This window comes from Oncorhynchus mykiss, chromosome 19 (genome assembly GCF_013265735.2).
Source record: "Oncorhynchus mykiss isolate Arlee chromosome 19, USDA_OmykA_1.1, whole genome shotgun sequence".
Classification (NCBI taxonomy): domain Eukaryota; kingdom Metazoa; phylum Chordata; class Actinopteri; order Salmoniformes; family Salmonidae; genus Oncorhynchus; species Oncorhynchus mykiss.
The window spans coordinates 16,743,595-16,766,612 of NC_048583.1; the positions used below are offsets into that span (position 1 = coordinate 16,743,595).

Sequence of the window (23,018 nt, forward strand, 5' to 3'; positions counted from 1 at the left end):
CTCGTTAGTGTTGCAGGATGTTCTTTGTAGTTTACAGGGGAGTACATTTTGAGCGATGGCAGCCATGTGTCCTTCCCTTGAGCTGTTTTGTGCAAGGATAATCATGTTATTGCACGTAGGCTCTAAACTTGACTGAGGACACTGGGCCCAGAGTTATCTGAGGACATCCGGTTTAACCAGAGCGTTTGGCCAACTAGTAATGCTTGATATTTGATTATTTATATAACATCTCCAAATCGAATTAAAGACTACATTGGATAAGTATGTGATGCTGTGCAATTAAATGAGTAATATCTTTGCTAAAACGCTGACGTTTTCTTGATCACTGTTTACTTCCATTTACTTCTTCTTCGGAGTTTAACGGCGGTTGGCATCCAATATGTTGCATTACCTCCCCCAACTGGACTATAATATAAATCCATTATACTTTGCGATAATTTTAAAAAAACATTATTTTAAATTGGAAGATATTTTAAAATAAATAAACACCCTTCCTCATTAACCCACTACCCCATTCCACTACTTTGACCCTATCTGCTCCTGCACCATGCCAAAGGCCTGGTATTTCTAAATGCATTTATAAAGCCCTTTTTACATAAGCAGATGTCAAAGTGCTATACAGAAACCCAGCCTAAAACCCAAAACAGCTAGCAATGCAGATGTAGAAGCACAATGAGGTTCATTTTGAGAAAATACTGCTAACCTTGATAGCTATCTATGTATAACTAATTTCTCTCACGATTATAAAGCAAACAAAAAAACATTTAAAAACAGCATATTATTGGCCTAAAAGGTTTGCTGTGTTAGCCCAGTCTATCTTATCTAGGGTCCAGGGTCAGGATTGCCTTCAGAAAGTATTCACACCGCTTGAATTTTTCCACATTTTGTGTTAGCCTGAATTTAAAATACATTCAATTATGAATTCCTTTGTCACTGGCCTACACACAAAACCCCATAATGTCAAAGTGGAATTATATTTTGTTGAATTATTTTACTAATGAATTAAAAAATGAAAAGCTGAAATGTCTTTAGTCATTAAGTATTCAACCCCTTTGTTATGGTAAATCTAAATAAGTTCAGCAATAATGTTAAACTTTTTTTTTTTGATGACTTCATCTCTGTACCCCACACATGCAATTATCTGTAATGTCCATCAGTCGAACAGTGAATTTCAAATACATAGACCAGGGAGGTTTTCCGATGCCTCGCACAGAAGGCCACCTGTAGGTATTTCAATATATATATTTTTAAAGCAGACATTAAATATCTCTTTGAGCATGGTGAAGTTATTACACTTTGGATGGTGTATCAATACATCCAGTCACAACAAAGATATAGGCATCCTTCGTAACTCAGTTGCCTGAGAGGAAGGAAATCGCTCAGGGATTTCACCATGAGGTCAGTAGTGACTTAAAAATAGTTAAGAGTTTAATGGCTGAATGGCTGTGAGAGGAGAAAACTGAGGATGGCTCAAGAAAATTAGAGTTACTCCACAATACTATCCTAATTGACAGAATTAAAATAAGGAAGCCTCTACAGAATAACAATATTCCAATACATGCATCCTGTTTGCAACAAGGCACTAAAGTAATACTGTAAAAAATGTGGCAAAGTAATAACACTGTATTCAGGGCAAAAAAGTGTATGTTCGGGGCAAATCCAATTCAACACATTACTGAGTACCACTCTCCATATTTTCAAGCATAGTGGTGGCTGCATCATGTTATATGCATGCTTGTAATCGTTAAGGAATGTGGGGGTTTTCAGGATAAAAAGTTAACGGAATGGAGATAAGCACAGGCACAACCCTAGAGGAAAACCTGGTTCAGTATGCTTTCCACCAGACATTGGGAAATTAATTCACCTTTCAGCAGGACAATAACCTAAAACAAGGCCAAATATACACTGGAGTCGCTTACCAAGATGACGTTAAATGTTTTGACTTAAAGCAGCTTGAAAATCTATGGCAAGACTTAAATGGCTGTCTAGCAATGATCAACAACCAACTTGACAGAGCTTGAAAAAAAATAAAAATAATAATGTGCAAATATTGGTGTGCAATGCTCTTAAGAGACTTAGCCAGAAAGACATCACAGCTGTAAACACTGTCAAAGGTGATTCCAACATGTATTGACTCAGGATTGTGAATACATATGTAAATTAGATAGCAAATTTCTGAAATGAAATACAGTTAACATTTCTAAAAACATGTTTAGATGGATGAGAGAAAAAACTATATTGAATACCTTTTGAATTCAGGCTGTAACATGACAAAATGTGGAATAAGTCAAGGGCTATGAATACTTTCTGAATGCACTGTATTTCCAGCCCCCAAACATGGAAACGGAAAGAGACGTCTGTCACACAAAACACCACAAAGTCTAATGACATTTTGACGATTTTTCATTAGGCCAGAATTTATACATCCACTGCTGTCCACGTGTCTGTCAGCCATTCATCACTGCCTTGGAAAAATGTCAGTGTTCCCGTCGAACCACGTCGAATTTTGGAGAAGTTATACCACTGGTTTTCAAGTCTATTCGCAAATTGTTCATGCCTCAGCTATGCGGTAGCTTAATGAAAAATAATGGTGTAATAGCCTACAGTTTTATTGACATTTTGCTTGCATTATTGTGATTGGCTCATGTTTTACCGGTACGGCATACCCCCACTATTTATTTTGCCGGGACGCCACCAGGACCACCTTACTTTCATCCTGATTACATGTCACCATACTCTATACAAGGGTCGTGTGCATTTTCTGCTGGTGTGTCCTGAGGTAGCTCCTCTCTGAAAACCTCTTCCCACAGTGCGTACAGGAGAATGGCCTCTCTCCCGTGTGGACCTTCAGGTGCATCTTCAGCTGGTCTTGGCGGGAGAACCTCTTCTCACACTGGGGGCAGCTGAAGGGTTTCTCCCCTGTGTGGACCATCTGGTGCCTCTTCAGGTGGTCCTGGCGGGAGAATCTCTTCTCACACTGGGTACAACTGAAGGGGTTCTCCCCTGTGTGGACCCTCTGGTGGATCTCCACCTTCTGGAGGCACCTGAAGCCTTTGTTACAGAACATGCAGAGGAACCGTTTCTCTTTACCATTGCCTGATGTGGCTCTCCCTCCCTGAACCTGGGCTCCAGCCCTGTTGTTTGAGTTCAATACCTGATCGAAATGGTGTGAACCGGAAGGCCCCATCGACGTGGACACTGGGTCGCGATCCTTGAACGCATGTAAAGGAGAATTGGTTGTGACGTTTAGATTTGTCTCCAAGCTTCCCCTGTAATCTAAGAAATCTCTGCTCTGTGAGTGTCCGTCTCCAAGGTGACTATCTGCATTCCGTGCAGGAGGAGCATCGCCCTCCACTTTCACAGTCACCTCATCTACCACAATAACCTCCCCTATCCTATCTAGACACCTTTCAGAATTTACACTACAACTGTACCGGTTCCAGTCTTCTCTAGACAGATCAGTCTGTGTCTCTAAACCTAAGGACGTGTTGCCAGGGTCCATCTCTGTATCATAAGAACAGGAGAGATCATCAACCCCAGTGTCTAGCACGTCACCATCTCCAAGAGAATGAACTGTCCTCTGGCTCTGATGAAATACCGGTAAGTAATCTGAGCCAGGAGCAGGAGGACAGCCCAGTCTACCCAGCCCCTCTGGGTCTGATCTGTGGTCAGACCCTGTGTGTAAGAGCCGGTGTGTTACATTTAAAGTATCAGTGTCTGTCTCTGACTTGAGATTGACATTCAGAGCAGTGGCCAGGTCCTCTGTGGCTACAGGGGGCGCCACTCCAGCCGCTGTTCCAGTCTGGATGTCTCTGCTGTGTTGTGGGTCCTCCTCTCCTTCAGTACTCTCCTGCTTGACCCCAGGACCTGCAGCCTCTGCATCTACAGACTGACAAGAACAGAGGAGGTTATAATCAATATAATTGGATAAGTATGTCTTAGGGAGTCTCACAAGCTCCTACACGGCATATACATATTGATGCAAGCCAGTGAATAGCTGAGGAAAGCATTTCTGAAATGAACAAGCCACATTTAATGTACTGTAATTCTGATGTTACAATATGACACTAACCTCTATCACGATAGCATGCTGGGTTGAAGGTTCACTCCCCTCATCTATAGCTATGGGCTGGTCATTTCTCCACCCATTGTGTCCCGCTGGCTTTACAATGTTCCTGTGGCCTCCAGTGAGATGCCCTTCACCTAAGAGAGTGATTGGGGGGAAAGGGGTGGTTAGATTAGATCATGTGAATGCTCAACGCTTAATTATACATTATTTACACAGTCTACAATTGGCAGGAATGTAAGGTAACACTTATAACTTGTTGGCATACTATTTATTGATTGATTATGTTCCATGCATCACATTATTTTAAAAGTATGATAATAGGAAATTCAGTAAATCAAGAATCTGGTTAGAATATGGTGGTGTCTTTGTGCAAGAATTTGTCCTGACTGGTAAAATAAAAGTAAAATACAACAAATGTGCAAGATAGCTAAGTAATCAGGGGAAGAATTGCATACTATCAAAAACTGAGCAAGACCCAATTCTGGGTAACACTTCTAAACGCATGCGAAACGGGACGAAAGCCCCCGCAGCCTCGGCCTCCTGCAAAATGTACCTCTTGCCATTCCTCTGTATCGCTCTCGCATTGTCCTCTCTGCGCGCTCCCGTGCTGCCTTCAGTTCCAGTAGCTGTAGTTTCCTCCGTAATGCCCTGTTTTCTTTCTGACTTTGAGTTATTTCCAAACGAAACACTGCATAGTCATCGTCTACGAGTTTACTGATCTCTGCCACGGCTGAATTCGCTAGCACCTCCATGATGGAGACTATTTGCGTGTGAAACACCATACAGTTAGCCATTGTTAGTTAGCTAGCTAGCGTTACCTAGATAACGTCTATCAACCAAGTCCTGTCTCCAACGAGAATTAAAGACTACATGGGGTAAATATGTGATGCTGTGCAGTTAAATTAGTAATATTTTAAATTCACTTGGTGTTAATAAACGTCAAAATAACAACAATAAAAACGCCAAGGTGGAAATTGTTCTTCGTCATTGTTTCCTTCCGTTACACTGTAGAGAAAGTATGTTATTGGTTAGCGTCATAGCGCAAATGGTGTTGCAAAATAAAAAGTTGTGCGCTCTTTTCTTTGAATTACGGTACCAGAGATACTAGATACAATGACGAGATGCTTGTATCCCCGCCCTAACAATGGGACTAGTTGTCCACAGAGCGGAACGGCTGACTGTCAAACTCCAGCCTAAGCCTATGGAGACCCTTAGGGGCCTTGGTGGAGGAGAAAAAAAACAGCCAAACTAAATCGTTCGCTCAGTTTTGTTTTATCCGTTCCCTCTGTTTTATTTGTTCCGCCTGTTTTCTTTTTATCCATTCCATCTTATTTTATCCGTTCCCTCAGAATTTGTTTTATCAATTCCTTTTTTTTTTTTTTTTTTCCGGGGGCCCAGAGTTTTGCCTTATCTGGTTGGCTAAACCAGAGGTTCTCAAACCTGTCCTCGTAGACCCCCAGCCGGTTCATGTATTTGATCTGTCCCAGAGCTAATTTAACTTGTAAATTAATCATCAAACCCTTGACTAGGTGAATCAGTTGAACTAGTTCAGGGCTCAAACAACATTGTGAAACATCTGGGGGTCCCTGAGGAGAGGTTTGAGAACCACTTTATGTGGGCAATGATGGAACCAGATTGTTTCTAATCAGGTCATATGGTTAAAAAAAAATTTAGACATCTGTGATTGGACAATAGAACGAACAGGGCTGAGTTTGCTTTAAGAAGGGTTGCAATTGTGTAGGAATTTGCATCTGCAATTAAAAAGTTACTCACACAGTAAGTCATCAATATTGTGCTGGTCTATTAATTCCAACATTTTCAATGCCTTTGTGTCAATATTTTTTTATCACACAGAATCAAAAGTGTTGGGGTATATGCCAGCTCAACACACGTTTGCCGGCAGCCCTGCTATGCTTATCTCTGCAACACGGATTGATGGAAATCGCCACACAATGCTAGAAATTAAGAAACATATGGAAATATACATACATGTATACAGTTGAAGTCGGAAGTTTACATACACTTAGGTTGGAGTCATTAAAACCCGTTTTTCAACCACTCCACAATTTTCTTGTTAACAAACTATAGTTTTGGCAAGTCGGTTAGGAAATCTACTTTGTGCATGACACAAGTGATTTTTCCAACAATTGTTTACAGACAGATTATTTCACTTGTAATTCACTGTATCACAATTCCAGTGGGTCAGAAGTTTACATACACTAACTTGACTGTGCCTTTAAACAGCTTGGAAAATTCCAGAAAATGATGTCATGGCTTTAAAAGCTTCTGATAGGCTAATTGACATTATTTGAGTCAATTGGAGGTGTACCTGTGGATGTATTTCAAGGCCTACCTTCAAACCCAGTGCCTCTTTGCTTGACATCATGGGAAAGTCAAAAGAAATCAAGACACTTGTCTTGGCTGTGGAAGCTTGTGGAAGGCTACCTGAAACGTTTGACCCAAGTTAAACAATTTAAAGGCAATGCTACCAAATATTATTTGAGTGCATGTAAACTTCTGACCCACTGGGAATGTGATGAATTAAATAAAAACTCAAATAAATCATTCTCTGTACTATTATTCTGACATTTCATATTAAACTGATCAAAAACAGGGAATTTCTACTAGGCTTAAATGTCAGGAATTGTGAAAAACTGAGTTTAAATTTATTTGGCTAAGGTATATGTAAACTTCCAACTTCAACTGTATGTATATATATATATATATATACAGTGGGGCAAAAAAAGTATTTAGTCAGCCACCAATTGTGCAAGTTCTCCCACTTAAAAAGATGAGGCCTGTAATTTTCATCATAGGTACACTTCAACTATGACAGACAAAATGAGAAAAAAATTCCAGAAAATCACATTGTAGGATTTTTAATGAATTTATTTGCAAATTATGGTGGAAAATAAGTATTTGGTCACCTACAATCAAGCAAGATTTCTGGCTCTCACAGACCTGTAACTTCTTCTTTAAGAGGCTCCTCTGTCCTCCACTCGTTACCTGTATTAATGGCACCTGTTTGAACTTGTTATCAGTATAAAAGACACCTGTCCACAACCTCAAACAGTCACACTCCAAACTCCACTATGGCCAAGACCAAAGAGCTGTCAAAGGACACCAGAAACAAAATTGTAGACCTGCACCAGGCTGGGAAGACTGAATCTGCAATAGGTAAGCAGCTTGGTTTGAAGAAATCAACTGTGGGTGCAATTATTAGGAAATGGAAGACATACAAGACCACTGATAATCTCCCTCGATCTTGGGCTCCACGCAAGATCTCACCCCGTGGGGTCAAAATGATCACAAGAACGGTGAGCAAAAATCACCACACACGGGGGGACCTAGTGAATGACCTGCAGTTGAGCTGGGACCAAAGTAACAAAGCCTACCATCGGTAACACACTACGCCGCCAGGGACTCAAATCCTGCAGTGCCAGACGTGTCCCCCTGCTTAAGCCAGTACATGTCCAGGCCCGTCTGAAGTTTGCTAGAGAGCATTTGGATGATCCAGAAGAAGATTGGGAGAATGTCATATGGTCAGATGAAACCAAAATATAACTTTTTGGTAAAAACTCAACTCGTCGTGTTTGGAGGACAAAGAATGCTGAGTTGCATCCAAAAAACACCATACCTACTGTGAAGCATGGGGGTGGAAACATCATGCTTTGGGGCTGTTTTTCTGCAAAGGGACCAGGACGACTGATCCGTGTAAAGGAAAGAATGAATGGGGCCATGTATCGTGAGATTTTGAGTGAAAACCTCCTTCCATCAGCAAGGGCATTGAAGATGAAACGTGGCTGGGTCTTTCAGCATGACAATGATCCCAAACACACCGCCCGGGCAACGAAGGAGTGGCTTCGTAAGAAGCATTTCAAGGTCCTGGAGTGGCCTAGCCAGTCTCCAGATCTCAACCCCATAGAAAATCTTTGGAGGGAGTTGAAAGTCCGTGTTGCCCAGCAACAGCCCCAAAACATCACTGCTCTAGAGGAGATCTGCATGGAGGAATGGGCCAAAATACCAGCAAGTGTGTGAAAACCTTGCGAAGACTTACAGTTTGACCTCTGTCATTTCCAACAAAGGGTATATAACAAAGTATTGAGAAACTTTTGTTATTGACCAAATACTTATTTTCCACCATAATTTGCAAATAAATTCATAAAAAATCCTACAATGTGATTTTATGGATTCTTTTTCTCATTTTGTCTGTCATAGTTGAAGTGTACCTATGATGAAAATTACAGGCCTCTCTCATCTTTTTAAGTGGAAGAACTTGCACAATTGGTGGCTGACTAAATACTTTTTTGCCCCACTGTATATTTTCTATACTATTTCGAAATGTAGATTTAATATCTTGACATTTTGAGACAGTATACATTTTGGTTATTTTTGGGGGGTGGCGGGAATGGGCTTCCAAACCTTTCTCCCTCTGATGAGTCATGTACAATTGTTAACATAAACATACCATGGCGCTTGGCTGCACCATGTTTTACTGGCCGTATATAGCCCTAATATCATGCATAAGGGGTAAAATACTGGGTCGCGGGGATAAGAGGCGCGCAAAATGGACAGCTGTCGAGTTTGCACAAAGTTTCGCCTATTTGATTTGCATCATAAACATTCAGTTATGAATGCTAGTGAAATTCCTGGCTTTTCATCATAATTTGAAGCATGTAATTAACAGTATAATTACATTTAGGCTGCAATGTTTTCGCCCACGTGGAACCGTCATGGTAGCCTACATAAGGAGAATGCCGTTTAGGCCTAGATAGGAATACCCCTCCAGACCTCGTAGGGTAAGAGTTGAATCTCACGTTAACCGCCTGGATTCAATACAAAAGTGAGTGAGATGTTATGCTAGCCTCATGAATAGACCGTCTCCAATTTTAAGAGACAACTCCGATATAAAGTGTTTTTTTTTTCTCTCGGAGTTCCCATGATGTCACGTGCATCACACTTACTGTATATGTAGGCCATGCTATTTTAGACAACGTTTTCACACAAAAAGAGAGTCCCTAAATTCTTCACAATAATTTGATGGATTTGGACTTTGTTGGCAACCCCTAGAGCCTGAACATCTATTCTGTGCTAACTGGCGTTTGGACCGCGAAGCCAGTTCCACTTGCTTGTTTTTATTGTTCCCCTCTAATCAGATACTGATTTAGACCTGGCAGACCAGGTGGGTCCAATTAATTATCAGGTAGAACAAAACCAGCAGATGCCAGACCTCGTAGGGTTAAGGTAGAATACCCCTGATCTGCAGCCGCCACAATCATCAGCCACAATCATCATCGCCTCATCTCTGGTAGGAACTGAGATTTTTTAACATTTTTATTTCACCTTTATTTAACCAGGTAGGCTAGTTGAGAACAAGTTCTCATTTGCAACTGCGACCTGGCCAAGATAAAGCATAGCAGTATGAGCAGACAACACAGAGTTACACAGAGATAATTGAGTGCGCTCAAATGTTATTTTTATTGGGTACCCAGTTCATTAAATATTTGTATTTTTGTATTGGATACAACTATTGTGAACGAATGACACTTGTCATAAGAGAATTAAAACGATTTCAACAATAAATCAACTTACATTTCAAACATATCACTGAGTCCACTATTCATTAGTTTTTTTCTTGCTTAATTAGATGACATTGCTTTAGATATAGATAAATGTCAACTTTTTTTTAGGCTTACAGTGTCTTCTGAAAGTATTCACACCTTGACTTTTTCCACATTTTGTTGTGTTACATCCTGAATTTAAAATTTACTAAATTGTATATATATTTTTTTTGTCACTGGCCTACACACTAACAAATTCATTAGAATCTGAAAAGGTGAAATGTCCTGAGTCAATAAGTATTCAACCCCTTTGTTATGTCAAGCCTAAATAAGTTCAGGAGTAAAAATGTGCTTAAGTTGCATGGACTCACTCCGTGTGTAATAAGTGTTCAACATGGCTTTTGAACTGAGAGACAATTATCTGTAATGTATGTGGGGTACCTCATCTCTGTACCCCCACATACAATTATCTGTAATGTCTCTCAGTTAAGCAGTGACTTTCAAACACAGATTCAACCATAAAGACCAGGGAGGTTTTCGAATGCCTCGTGAAGAAGGGCACCGATTGGTAGATATAAATTCAATTACAATTTTAAAAAGCAAAAGTTGAATATCCCTTTGGGCATGGTGAAGTTATTCATTACACTTCAAATAAAATGTTATTGGTCACATACACATGGTTAGCAGATGTTATTGCGAGTGTAGCGAAATGCTTGTGCTTCTAGTCCCGACAGTGCAGTAACACCTAACAATTCCACATCTAATACACACATCTAAGGGGTGGCATATAAATATATGGATGAGCGATGACCGAGCGGCATAGGCAAGATGCAATGGATGGTATAAAATACAGTATATACATTGGATGGTGTATCAATACGTCCATTCACTACAAAGATACAGGCATCTTTCCTAACTCAGTTGCCGGAGAGAGGAAGGAAGCCGCTCAGGGATTTCACGAGGCCAATGGTGACTTTAAAAGAGTTTGAGTTTAATGGCTGTGATAGTAAACGGAGGATGGATCAACATTGTAATTACACCACAATACTAACCTAATTGACACAGTGAAAAGAAGAGAGCCTGTACAGACCAAAAAACATGCATCCCGTTTGCAACAAGGCACTAAAGTAATACTGCAAAAAAATGTGGCAAAGCAATTAACTTTTTCCTGAATACAGTGTTATGTTTGGGGCAAATACAACACATTAGTGAGTACTACTCTCCATCTTTTCAAGCATAGTGGTGGCTGCATCATGTTAGATTTATTTGATCATTTACATCCATTCAACCACGCATCTGGATAACGCATTTTAAAGTAATCGAGGATGACAAGTTTGAAAACATATTTCCATTGTGGTCCTCTTAAATGGCTCAAACAATTGAAGAACATTAACATGTAGACCCAACCTAGGAATAGTTGGGTTACAGATATGAATACATTTTTGAACTAGTATAGTGCTTTTCAAAGACTCAAAGCGTATAAATAGTCAAACAAATGTCAATTATCGAGATTGAAAGCTTCAGGCAGCTTGGGATGAAGTTGAGGCAGTTTGGACTTTAGGGTCAGTGGAAAGGCAGTGGAGGTTCAGTAGAGGGGGCATCGAGGGGACAGCCAAGGTGAAACAAAGACAGTCTGAAAGAAAACAGGCCACCGCACCTGCTTCGCTGACTGGTCAGTCACTCCATTGGAGCTGCTTCTCTGGTACTGGTCCTCCATTGACAGGAATGTAGCACCCACCTGGGTGATGCCACCGCTGCTGAAAAGCCACATCTTGGCAGTGGTTAGGCGCATTCCCTGAACTTTCTCTGCTACAGTGGTAAGAAAAAGGTATGTGAACCCTTTGGAATTACCTGGATTTCTGAATAAACTGGTCATCAAATGTTCTGCTCTTCATCTAAGTCACAACAATAAACAGTGTGCTTAAACTAATAACACAAATTATAGTATTTTTTGTGTCTATATTGAATACAAGATTTAAATATTCAGTGTAGGTTGGAAAAAGTATGTGAACCCCTAGGCTAATGACTCCTCCGAAAGCTAATTGGAGTCAAATCAATGAGACGTGATTGGAGATGTTGGTTAGAGCTGCTCTACCCTAAAAAAAAAATCACAAAACTTGAGTTTGCTATTCACAAGAAGCATTGCCTGATGTGAACCATGCCTTAAACAAAAGAGATCTCAGAAGACCTAAGATTAAGAAATGTTGACTTGCATAAAGCTGGAAAGGGATACAAAAGTATCTCTAAAAGCCTTGATGTTCATTAGTCCATGGTAAGACATTGTCTATAAATTGAGAAAGTTCAGCATTGTTGCTACTCTCCCTAGGAGTGACCGTCCTACAAAGATGACTGCAAGAGCACAGCGCAGAATGCTCAGCGAGGTTAAGAAGAATCCTAGTGTCAGCTAAAGACTTACAGAAATCTCTGGAACATGCTAACATCTCTGTTGACTAGTCTACGATAAGTAAAATACTAAACAAGAATTGTGTTCATGGGAGGACACCACGTAAAAAGTCCCTGCTGTCCAAAAAAAACTGCTGCACGTCTGAAGTTTGCAAAAGTGCACCTGGATGTTCCACAGCGCTACTGGCAAAATATTCTGTGGACAGATGAAACTACAGTTGAGTTGTTTGGAAGTAACGCACAGCACACCAACATCAAAACCTCATCCCAACTGTAAAGTATGGTGGAGGGATCATCATGGTTTGGGGCTGCCTCAGGTCCTGGATAGCTTGCTATCATCAATGGAAAAATGAATTCCCAAGTTTATCAAGACATTTTGTAGGAGAATGTTAGGCTGTCTGCCAATTGAAGTTCAACAGAAGTTGGGTGATGCAACAGGACCGCGACCCAAAACACAGAAGTAAATCAACAACAGAATTGCTTCAACAGATGAAAATATGCCTGACCTGAGTCCTGACCTCAACCCGATTTGAGATGCTGTGTCATGACCTCAAGAGAGCAGTTCACACCAGACATCGCAAGAATATTGCTGAACTGAAACAGTTTTGTAAAGAGGAATGGTGAAAAATTCCTTCTGACCGTAGTGCAGGTCTGATCCGCAACTACAGAAAATTGCCAAAGGAGGGTCAACCAGTTATTAAATCCGAGGCTTCACTTTTCCCACCCTGCACTGTGAATGTTTACACTGTGCTCAAAGACATGAAAACGTATCATTGTTTGTGTGTTATTAGTTTAAGCAGACCATTTGTCTATTGTTGTGGCCTAGATGAAGATCAGATCAAATTTTATGACCAATTTATGCAGGAATTCAGGTATTTCCAAAGGGTTAACAAACCTTTTCTTGCCACTAAGTATTCAACCCCTTGGTTAGGAGCTTTCACTGGAACTTTCTCTGTTACCTCTGGACACAGCACGCAGTCCTTGTTGTAATATTTCCAAACAGATTAAACAAACAGCCAGCAAGCTATCAAGCCAAAATACTTCATTTTACGATCCTGCAACTTCAAGAGTCAAGACCACAGGATATAGTGATCAAACCCTAGAGCAGCCAAAACTAAAATATACAAATGCAAAAAGAAACAATCAAAATTATTAAAAAATATATACAATATTCACACTACTCTTCCTAGGCTTATGTCTGCTTGTAATCGTTAAAGACTGGGGAGTTTATCAGGATAAAAAAAAAAAATAACAGAATGGAGCGAAGGACCTGAAATTGTTGTCGAGCAATGATCAACAACCAATTTGACAGAGCTTGACGAATTTTGAGAAGAATAAAATCAGCACACGTTGCACAAACCAGGTGTGGAAAGGGCTTACAGCGATTACGCTGCCAAAGGTGATTCTAACACGTATTGACTCGGAGGGTTGAATACTAAGCTAATAAAGATAGTGTTATTTTTCTTTTTTTAAACAAATGTAAGAAATTCCATTTTGTGTAGATCATTGACAAAAAAATCACAATTCAATCCATTTTAATTCCACTTTGTAACAACAAAATGTGGAAAAAGCCAAGGGATGTGTGAATACTTTCTGAAGGCACTGTATATACTGTATATGCCTTATACTGTATTTTACACCATGTCTGGATGCAATATTCTACCCAGGAATATTAAACGCTGAAATCTAAACAGATATTGGGTGGAATGGTTACTTCCTATGTTATAGAGTGGAATGGTTTTTCTGCTGGTGTATCCTGAGGCAGCTCCTCTCTGAGAACCTCTTTCCGCAGTGCGTACAGGTAAATGGTCTCTCTCCTGTGTGGACCTTCTGGTGGATCTTAAGCTGGTGCTGGCGTGAGAACCTCTTCTCACACTGAGAGCAGCTAAAGGGTTTCTCCCCTGTGTGGACCCTCTGGTGTCTCTTCAGGCTACCAGCCTGGGCGAAGAGCATGTGACACTGGGTACAGCTGAAGGGTTTCACCCCTGTGTGGACCCTCTGGTGCCTCTTCAGGTTGCCAGCCTCTGCGAAGCACATGTGACACTGGGTACAGCTGAAGGGTTTCTCCCCTGTGTGGACCCTCTGGTGGATCTCCACCTTTTGGGAGCAACTGAAGCCTTTGCTACAGAACATGCAGAGGAACCTTTTCTCTTTACTATTGCCTGATGTAGCTCCCCCTCCCTGAGCCTGGGCTCTAGCCCGGTCGTTTGAGTTCAATACCTGATCGAAAAGAACGCGGCTGTGTGAATCAGAAGGCCCCATCGACGTGGACACTGGGTCGCGATCCCTGAACGCCTGTAAAGGGGAGTGGGTTGCGACATTTAGATTTGTCTTTAAGCTTTCCCTGCTGTCTAAGAAATCTCTGCCTTGTGAGTGTCCGTCTCCAAGGTGACTATCTGCATTCCATGTGGGAGGAACATCGCCCTCCACTTTCACATCATCTACGATCAGACCCTCCCCTTTCTTATCTAGGCACCCTTCAGAGTATACACCACTACTGTACCGGTTCCAATCACCTCTAGATGGACCAGTTTGTGTCTCTAAACCCAAGGGCGTGCCAGGGTCCATCTCTGTAGTGTAAGAACAAGACGGTTCATTGCTAGTCTCGTCATCTGAGTCCCGATGGGAATGAACCGGGCTCGGGTTATCGTAAAGTAAATACTCTGAGCTGGGAGCAGGAGGACAGCCCAGCCTCCCCAGCCCCTGTCTTTCTCTGTGTAAATGCCTTTGTGTTACAGTTAAAGTCTTGGTGTCTGTCTCTGACTTGAGGACGGCATCTGGCTTTCCACTGACATCCGTGATGCTGCTTCTGATCCTGGGCTGTGCTGGGGTGGTGGTGGGGTCCTCCGTGGCTACAAGGGGTGGTCCAGTCTCTCCAGTCTGGATGTCTCTGCTGTGCCGTGGGTCCTCCTCTTCTTCAGACATCTCGTGCTTGACCCCAAGACCTGCAACCTCTGCAGACTGACACGAAAGGAGGTTATTACCGGTACATGAGTTGATGTCCTAGGGAAGTCTAACAAACTTCCTTATGGCAGATAAATGAGGACGTACATCTAAGATGGTGAATAGCTGAGGGGTGCCTTTCTGAAATAAAAAGGCCACATTTGTTTTATAAAAAGTAACTCATTTTAACATAACACTATTACACTGACCTCTATCATGATAATGTGCTGGGTTGAGGTTCCACTCCCCTCATCAACAGTGATTGGTTTATCATCTCTCAATGTATTATGTCCCACTGGCTTCACAAAGATCCTGTGTCCTCCAGTGATATGTTCTTCACCTGAGAGAGTGATTGGGGGAAAAGAGGTGGTTAAGCACTGTTAATGCTCAATGGTATATTGTACACTATTGACTATTGACACAGAAATGGCAAAGATGTCAGGTAAAACTTCACATAACTTCTTGATATACTAAACTCAGCAAAAAATGTCTTTACACTTTCAACTGTGTTTACTTTCAGCAAAATTAACATGTGTAAATATTTGCATTAACATAAGATCCAACAACTGAGACAAACTGAACAAGTTCCAAAGACATGGAATAATGTGTCCCTGAACAAATGGGGGGTCAAAATCAAAAGGAACAGTCAGTATCTGGTGTGGCCACCAGCTGCATTAAGTACAGCAGTGTATCTCCTCGTCATGGACTGCACCAGATTTGCCAGTTCTTGCTGTGAGATGTTACCCCACTCTTCCATCAAGGCACCTGCAAGTTCCCAGACATTTCTTGGGGGAATGGCCCTAGCCTTCACCCTCCAATCCAACAGGTTCTAAACGTGCTCAATGGGATTGAGATCCGGGCTCTTCGCTGGCCATGGCAGAGCACTGACCTTCCCGTCTTGCAGGAAATCACGCACAGAACGAGCAGTATGGCTGGTGGCATTGTCATGTTGGAGAGTCATGTCAGGATGAGCCTGAAGGAAGGGTACCAAATGAGGGAGGAGGATGTCTTCCCTGTAACGCACAGCGTTGAGATTGCCTGCAATGACAACAAGCTCAGTCCGATGATGCTGTGACACACCGCCCCAGACTACGACGGACCCACCACCCCAAAAAAAATCGTTCCTGCTTCGGAGTACAGGCCTCGCTGTAACGCTCATTCCTTTGACGATAAACGCGAATCCGACCATCACCACTGGTGAGATAGAACCGTGACTCGTCAGTGAAGAGCACTTTTTGCCAGTCCTGCCTAGTCCAGCGACGGTGGGTTTGTGCCCATAGGCGACATTGTTACCGGTGATGTCTGGTGAGGACCTGCCTTACAACAGGCCTACAAGCCCTCAGTCCAGCCTCTCTCAGCCTATTGCGCACAGTCTGAGCACTGATTGAGGGACTGTGCGTTCCTGGTGTAACTCGGGCAGTTGTTGCCATCGTGTACCTGTCCCGCAGGTGTGATGTTCGGATGTATCAATCCCGTGCTGGTGTTGTTGCACGTGGCCTGCCACCGCGAGGACGATCCCCTGTCCATCCTGTCTCCCTGTAGCGCTGTCTTAGGCGTCTCACAGTAATTTATTGCCCTGGCCACATCTGCAGTCCTCATGCTTCCTTGCAGCATGCCTAAGGCACATTCACACTCATGAGTTGGGACCCTGGCATCTTTCTTTTGGTGTTTTTCAGAGTCAGTAGAAAGGCCTCTTTAGTGTCTTAAGTTTTCATAACTGTGATCTTAATTGCCTACCGTCTAAGCTGTTAGTGTCTTAACGACCGTTCCACAGGTGTATGTTTATTAATTATGGTTAATTTAACAAGAATGTGAAACAGTGTTTAAACCCTTTACAATGAAGATCTGTGAAGTTATTTGGATTTTTACAAATTATCTTTGAAAGACAGGGTCCTGAAAAAGGGACGTTTCTTTTTTTGCTGAGTTTATTTATAATCAATCTATTAAATTCCATGCTTCACATTGTTTTCATTCAGTAAATAATAAGAAATGCAGTAAATCAAGAATCTGATTCGAATGTGATAGTGTCTAAGCCAATCAGGCGAATTATTGCATATTTTCCAAAAACTGACCAAGACCCAATTCTGGGTAACACATCTGAACACATGCAGCGTTGAACAGAGCGACAGGCCGCGCAGCCTCATATGCCTTCCGCAAAATGTACCTCTTGCCATTCCTCTGTATCGGTCGAGGATCTTGACACTACTGGGTCGACTGGCGAGGACGCGCTCTCGTGTTGTTCTCTCTGCGCGCTCCCGTGCCACCTTCAGTTCCAGTAGTTTCCTCCGTAATTCCCTGTTTTCTTTCTGGCTTTGACTTATTTCCAAACGAAGCACTGCATAGTCGTCGTCTACGAGTTTACAGATCTCTGCCACCGCAGCATTTGCTAGCACCTCAATGATGGAGGCTATTTGAGTGTGAAAAACCATACAGTTAGCCATTGTTAGCAGTTAGCTAGCATAACCTAGATAACATCTATCAATCAAGTCCTTAACCCGAATTAGACATTACATGCGGTAAGTATATGATGATGTGCAGTTAAATTAGTCATTTTAAGTTCCAGGGTTTTAATAAACGTCTAAATAAAAACGTTAACGTGGAAATTGTTCTTGGTCACTTCACTTCCGTTGACTTATTTTTCTTCCTGTGAGTTTCCAGCAGACTATCTGCTGTCTTCTTCGTCGTCTTGTGCGTTTCCGGCAGACTAGACGATGTACTGTGAATTGCTGTCTTTCTCAGGTCGGAATGCGAATTAATAATAGCCTCACACCAGTAGGTGCAGGCCGGTGGAATATAGAAAAGACAACAGCTTCCTTGGTATTTCGCTTTGCCTATCATTTGAGCTCAAAATTGTTACAAGCAAAAATGCGGTTAGTCAGCTCATGGAAGAATGTCCTATTCTCCACATACCACCGGCAATATAACATACTTCAATCTCTACCTCGCCACCTTCCTCACACTTCCCATCTGTGTGTTTCATCACTAACAATAACCCAACCTCACTCCCCATACCCACTGACCTTCCTCACAGAATTATGGATAGAGAAAAACTGCCTTCTTCTCTCCCACTCACGTTGCCACTCCTGGGTCAGCCCCTCTGCTATGATGCTCCAACATTCCATCCCTCCTAATGGGACACATTTACCTCCTCCCTCTTCAGAGCTCCCTTCGCTACCTTATCTGCTGCTTAATTTCCCCAACCCCAACATGAGCTGGGGGACCACTGTTCCCTTAATTTTTTGGGTGGCACTGAGCAAATTTCAGTTTGTGTGGACATTAACTAGAATGTTGTGAGAATTCTGTGGAACTTCCTGCGCGCATTTTAGGTCCTGTACCCGCTTTAAGTTGAAGTTTTAGACTATCCAATAGGCTATTGTGGCTATTTGAACATAATGTGGTCCTATCAGAGTGTCCTAGCAACAAAACCACTGATGCAATAACATTTTCAATAACATGGAAATAGCTTTTGAATTCTATGATATATGACATTTATTATGGATCCAGCAAAATTAAGGCAGTTATACAATTTTAAAAACAGCCCTCAGTCCCCTACTCCACTACTACATATCTACAACACAAAATCCATTGGTACTTGTGTGTATAGTGCGTACAGTACATTTGGAAAATATTCAGACCCCTTGACCTTTTCCACATTGTTACGTTACAGCCTTATTCTAAAATTAAGTTGCCCCCCCCCCATAAATCTACACACAATATCCCATAATGTCAAAGCAAAAACAGGTTTTTAGAACATTTTGCAAATGTATTAAAAATAAAAAGCAGCACATTTACATAAGTATTTCAGACCCTTTACTCAGTCCTTTGTTGAAGCACCTTGGGCAGCGATTACAGCCTTGAGTCTTCTTGGGTAAGATGCTACAAGCTTTGCACACCTGTATTTGGGGAGTTTCTCCACTTCTCTGCAGATCCTCTCAAGCTGTCAGATTGGATGGGGAGCATCGCAGCATAGCTATTTTCAGATCTTTCCAGAGATGTTCAATTGGGTTCAAGTCCTGGCTCTGGCTGGGCCACTCAAGGACATTCAGAGACTTGTCCCGAAGCCACTCCTGCGTTGTCTTGGCTGTGCGCTTAGGATTGTTGTCCTGTTGGAAGGTGAACCTTAGCCCCAGTCTGATCTCCTGAGCGCTCTGGAGCAGTTTTTCATCAAGGATCTCTCTGTACTTCGCTCCATTCATCTTTCCATCGATCCTAACTAGTCTTCCCAGTCCCTGCCGCTGAAAAACATCCCCAACGCATGTTGCTGCCACCACCATGCTTCACCGTAGGGATGGTGCCAGACTTCCTCCAGACGTGACACTTGGCATTCAGGCCAAAGAGTTCAATCTTGGTTTCATCAGACAAGAGAATCTTGTTTCTCATGGTCTGAGAGTCTTTATGTGCCCTTTGGCAAACTCCAAGAGGGCTATCATGTGCCATTTACTGAGGAGTGGCTTCCGTTTGGCCACTGATTGGTAGAGTGCTGGTTGTCCTTCTGGAAGGTTCTCCCATCTCCACAGATGAACTGTGTAGCTCTGTCAGAGTGACCATCGGATTCTTGGTCACCTCCCTGACCAAGGCCCTTCTCCGCCGATTGCTCAGTTCAACCGGGCGGCCAGCTCTGGGAAGTGTCTTGGTGGTTCTAAACTTCTTCCATTTAAGAATGATGGAGGCAACTGTATTCTTGGGGACCTTCAATGCTGCAGAAATGTTTTGGTACCCTTCCCCAGATCTGTGCCTTGACAAAATCCTGTCTCGGAGCTCTACAGACAATGCCTTGGACCTCATGGCTTGGTTTTTGCTGTCATGGCTTGGTTTTTGCTGTCAACTGTGGGACCTTATATAGACAGATCCAAAGCCTTTCCAAATCATGTCTAATCAATAGATTCAATTTTTTAAAATTTAATTTAAGCTTTATTGAACTAGGCAAGTCCGTTAAGAACAAATTATTATTTACAATGACGGCCAAACCCGGACTACGCTGGGCCAATTGTGCACCGCCCAACGGCCTGGATTCGAACCAGGGTGTCTGTAATGACGCCTCAAGCACTGAGAGGCAGTGCCTCAGACCGCTGCGCCACAGGTACACTCCAATCAAGTTGTAGAAACATATCAAGGATGATTAATGGAAATAGGATGCACCTGAGCTCAATTTCTAATCACATAGCAAAGGGTACTTATGTAAATGTGATTTTTTTATTAATTTGCAAACATATCTAAACCTTTTTTCGCTTTGTCATTATGGGGTATCGTGTGTAGGTTGATGAGAAATATAATTTAATCCATTTTAGAATAAGGCTAACATAACAAAATGAGGACAAAGTCAAGGGGTCTGAATACTTTCCCAAATGCGCTGTACGTTATTGTGTGTGTGTATGTCTGCTTGTGTTGCTTCACAGTCCCCGCTGTTCCATAAGGTGTATTTTAATCTTTTTTTCTTTAAAAAAAAAAATCAAATTTTACTGCTTGCGTCGGTTACTTTATGTGGAATAGAGTTACATGTAGTCATGGCTCTATGTAGTACTGTGTGCCTCCCATAATCTGTTCTGGACTTGGGGGCTGTTTAGAGATCTCTGGTGGCATGTCTTGTGGGGTATGCATGGATGTCTGAGCTGTGTGCCAGTAGTTCAAACAGACAGATCTATGCATTCAACATGACAATATGTCTCACAAATACAAGTAGTGATGAAGTCCATCTCTCCTACACTTTCAGCCAGGAGAGATTGACATGCATGTTATTCATGTTAGCTCTCTATGTACATCCAAGGGCCAGCCGTGCTGCCCTGTTCTGAGCCAATATAGGCTATGTGGTGTTTTTCTATTAGACCTACAAGGACATTTTATTTATCTGACAGTATTTTTGATGAAGAGATTCCGGTAAACTCTGTTTCCTTTCATGTGTCCTACCAATAATTATTGGATTATTCACCATGGTAACCAGTTAGTATAAAAACAGAATTAGCAGTTATTTCTCGGTTTTCAGTCAGTAACTTTAGGGAGTGAACATTATTAAAAATCGGACCTCTCTGAAATGAAAATGTCCCTTCAGCAAAATATATTTGACCTAAACCCTACCTGAACGCTTGAAGAAAAGAAAAAAAGTGACTCTCCACTATACCCAAAATAATAAGTGGATAGCAGATAACAAAGCTATCATTTACCCTCACTTCTTGGACAGACCATAGCCTTAGATATGCAGTTTTACAAACTGTTCTTCGTCCTATAAGCATTACTTGGCAATGCAGGAATTTTGATAACGCAAACGGCTGCGGGCCAGAAGGTTGTGGGTTCGCAGACCACCGTGAACAAGAGTAGGGGTGGAAAGATCTCCTTTTATAGTAAAAGCATTGCATGAATCTATCATCATATTTGCAGGTCAGAGAAATTGAAATGTCATGCAACTCTTTGTCCTTTTACACCAAACAAATTTGCGAAATTACAGGCTAAGAATGGACTGATGTGTTCATCTTACCATATTTCTCCAATGCCAAATCAGTGTGTTTTGTTTGCAACAAAACTGTCCGTTTGCAAATCATTTAATTTGTGACATCATTAGGAATCTGAGCATGGTACATTCAAAAGTTGGGCCTATACCTTTCCAGCCCAAACAGAGTAGGTCTACCAACTAAGGAAATGTAAGCTTTAACTGCTGGCGACTCTTCTTCTGTGGCTTAACCCAAAGAGAGGTCACAAGTGTTCCCCTAAAAGCTGTCTGGGTTTGAAAAGCTTCTGTTGTACAGAAAATGAATATTAATCAATTGATAGTGAAAGAATTAGATTACTTCCCAAGCATGGCAAATGTTTTCTCTCCTCGGCTATAGGTTGTAGCTCAGCCTCAAAGTCAAAGAAACGCAACAACGATATTCCCATATACAGTGCCTTGTGAAAGTATTCGGCCCCCTTGAACTTTGCGACCTTTTGCCACATATCAGGTGGCAAAAGTGCATTAAACTCTCTCCAGAAGTTCAGTGAGGATCTCTGAATGATCCAATGTTGACCTAAATGACTAATGATGATAAATACAATCCACCTGTGTGTTATCAAGCCTCCGTATAAATGCACCTGCACTGTGATAGTCTCAGAGGTCCGTTAAAAGCGCAGAGAGCATCATGAAGAACAAGGAACACACCAGGCAGGTCCGAGATACTGTTGTGAAGAAGTTTAAAGCTGGATTTGGATACAAAAATATTTCCCAAGCTTTAAACATCCCAAGGAGCACTGTGCAAGCGATAATATTGAAATGGAAGGAGTATCAGACCACTGCAAATCTACCAAGATCTGGTCGTCCCTCTAAACTTTCAGCTCATACAAGGAGAAGACTGATCAGAGATACAGCCAAGAGGCCCATGATCACTCTGGATGAACTGCAGAGATCTACAGCTGAGGTGGGAGACTCTGTCCATAGGACAACAATCAGTTGTATATTGCACAAATCTGGCCTTTATGGAAGAGTGGCAAGAAGAAAGCCATTTCTTAAAGATATCCATAAAAAGTGTTGTTTAAAGTTTGCCACAAGCCACCTGGGAGACACACCAAACATGTGGAAGAAGGTGCTCTGGTCAGATGAAACCAAAATTGAACTTTTTGGCAACAATGCAAAACGTTATGTTTGGCGTAAAAGCAACACAGCTCACACCATCCCCACTGTCAAACATGGTGGTGGCAGCATCATGGTTTGGGCCTGCTTTTCTTCAGCAGGGACAGGGAAGATGGTTAAAATTGATGGGAAGATGGATGGAGCCAAATACAGGACCATTCTGGAAGAAAACCTGATGGAGTCTGCAAAAGACCTGAGACTGGGACGGAGATTTGTCTTCCAACAAGACAACGATCCAAAACATAAAGCAAAATCTACAATGGAATGGTTCAATAATAAACATATCCAGGTGTTAGAATGGCCAAGTCAAAGTCCAGACCTGAATCCAATCGAGAATCTGTGGAAAGAACTGAAAACTGCTGTTCACAAATGCTCTCCATCCAACCTCACTGAGCTCAAGCTGTTTTGCAAGGAGGAATGGGAAAAAATGTCAGTCTCTCGATATGCA

General features: G+C 41.9%; 2 protein-coding genes across 4 annotated transcripts in view; both read right to left on the reverse strand.

Moving 5' to 3' along the window:
* Positions 1–23,018, reverse strand: part of LOC110498480 (zinc finger protein 184-like) — a 350,017-nt gene that overhangs the window by 278,272 nt on the left and 48,727 nt on the right. The gene's annotated exons all lie outside the window — the stretch shown is intronic.
* Positions 198–18,011, reverse strand: LOC118941336 (zinc finger protein 2-like). Of its 3 annotated transcripts, none has more exons than XM_036953775.1 (3): positions 17,141–17,974; positions 4,073–4,203; positions 198–3,889 (listed from the first exon to the last, which is right to left on the reverse strand). In XM_036953775.1, exons 1-3 carry the CDS (start codon positions 17,415–17,417, stop codon positions 2,738–2,740), a joined length of 1,560 nt encoding a protein of 519 aa, XP_036809670.1. In that variant the 5' UTR covers positions 17,418–17,974; the 3' UTR covers positions 198–2,737. The 3 variants fall into 3 exon arrangements, with proteins under 3 accessions (XP_036809670.1, XP_036809671.1, XP_036809669.1); XM_036953776.1 differs by lacking the exon at positions 17,141–17,974 and adding an exon at positions 4,623–5,446 and having other exon boundaries at positions 203–3,889; XM_036953774.1 differs by lacking the exons at positions 198–3,889; positions 4,073–4,203 and adding exons at positions 11,748–14,994; positions 15,186–15,316 and having other exon boundaries at positions 17,141–18,011.

Excerpts from the sequence above, each read along its gene's own strand:
- LOC118941336 (XM_036953774.1), bottom strand. The coding sequence starts at position 17,417 with ATGGCTAACTGTATGGTTTTTCACACTCAAATAGCCTCCATCATTGAG. Across the intron at positions 15,317-17,140 it reads ATACAGAGGAATGGCAAGAG|GTGAAGAACATATCACTGGA; the intron begins GTACATTTTGCG and ends TCACTCTCTCAG. Across the intron at positions 14,995-15,185 it reads AGCACATTATCATGATAGAG|TCTGCAGAGGTTGCAGGTCT; the intron begins GTCAGTGTAATA and ends CTTTCGTGTCAG.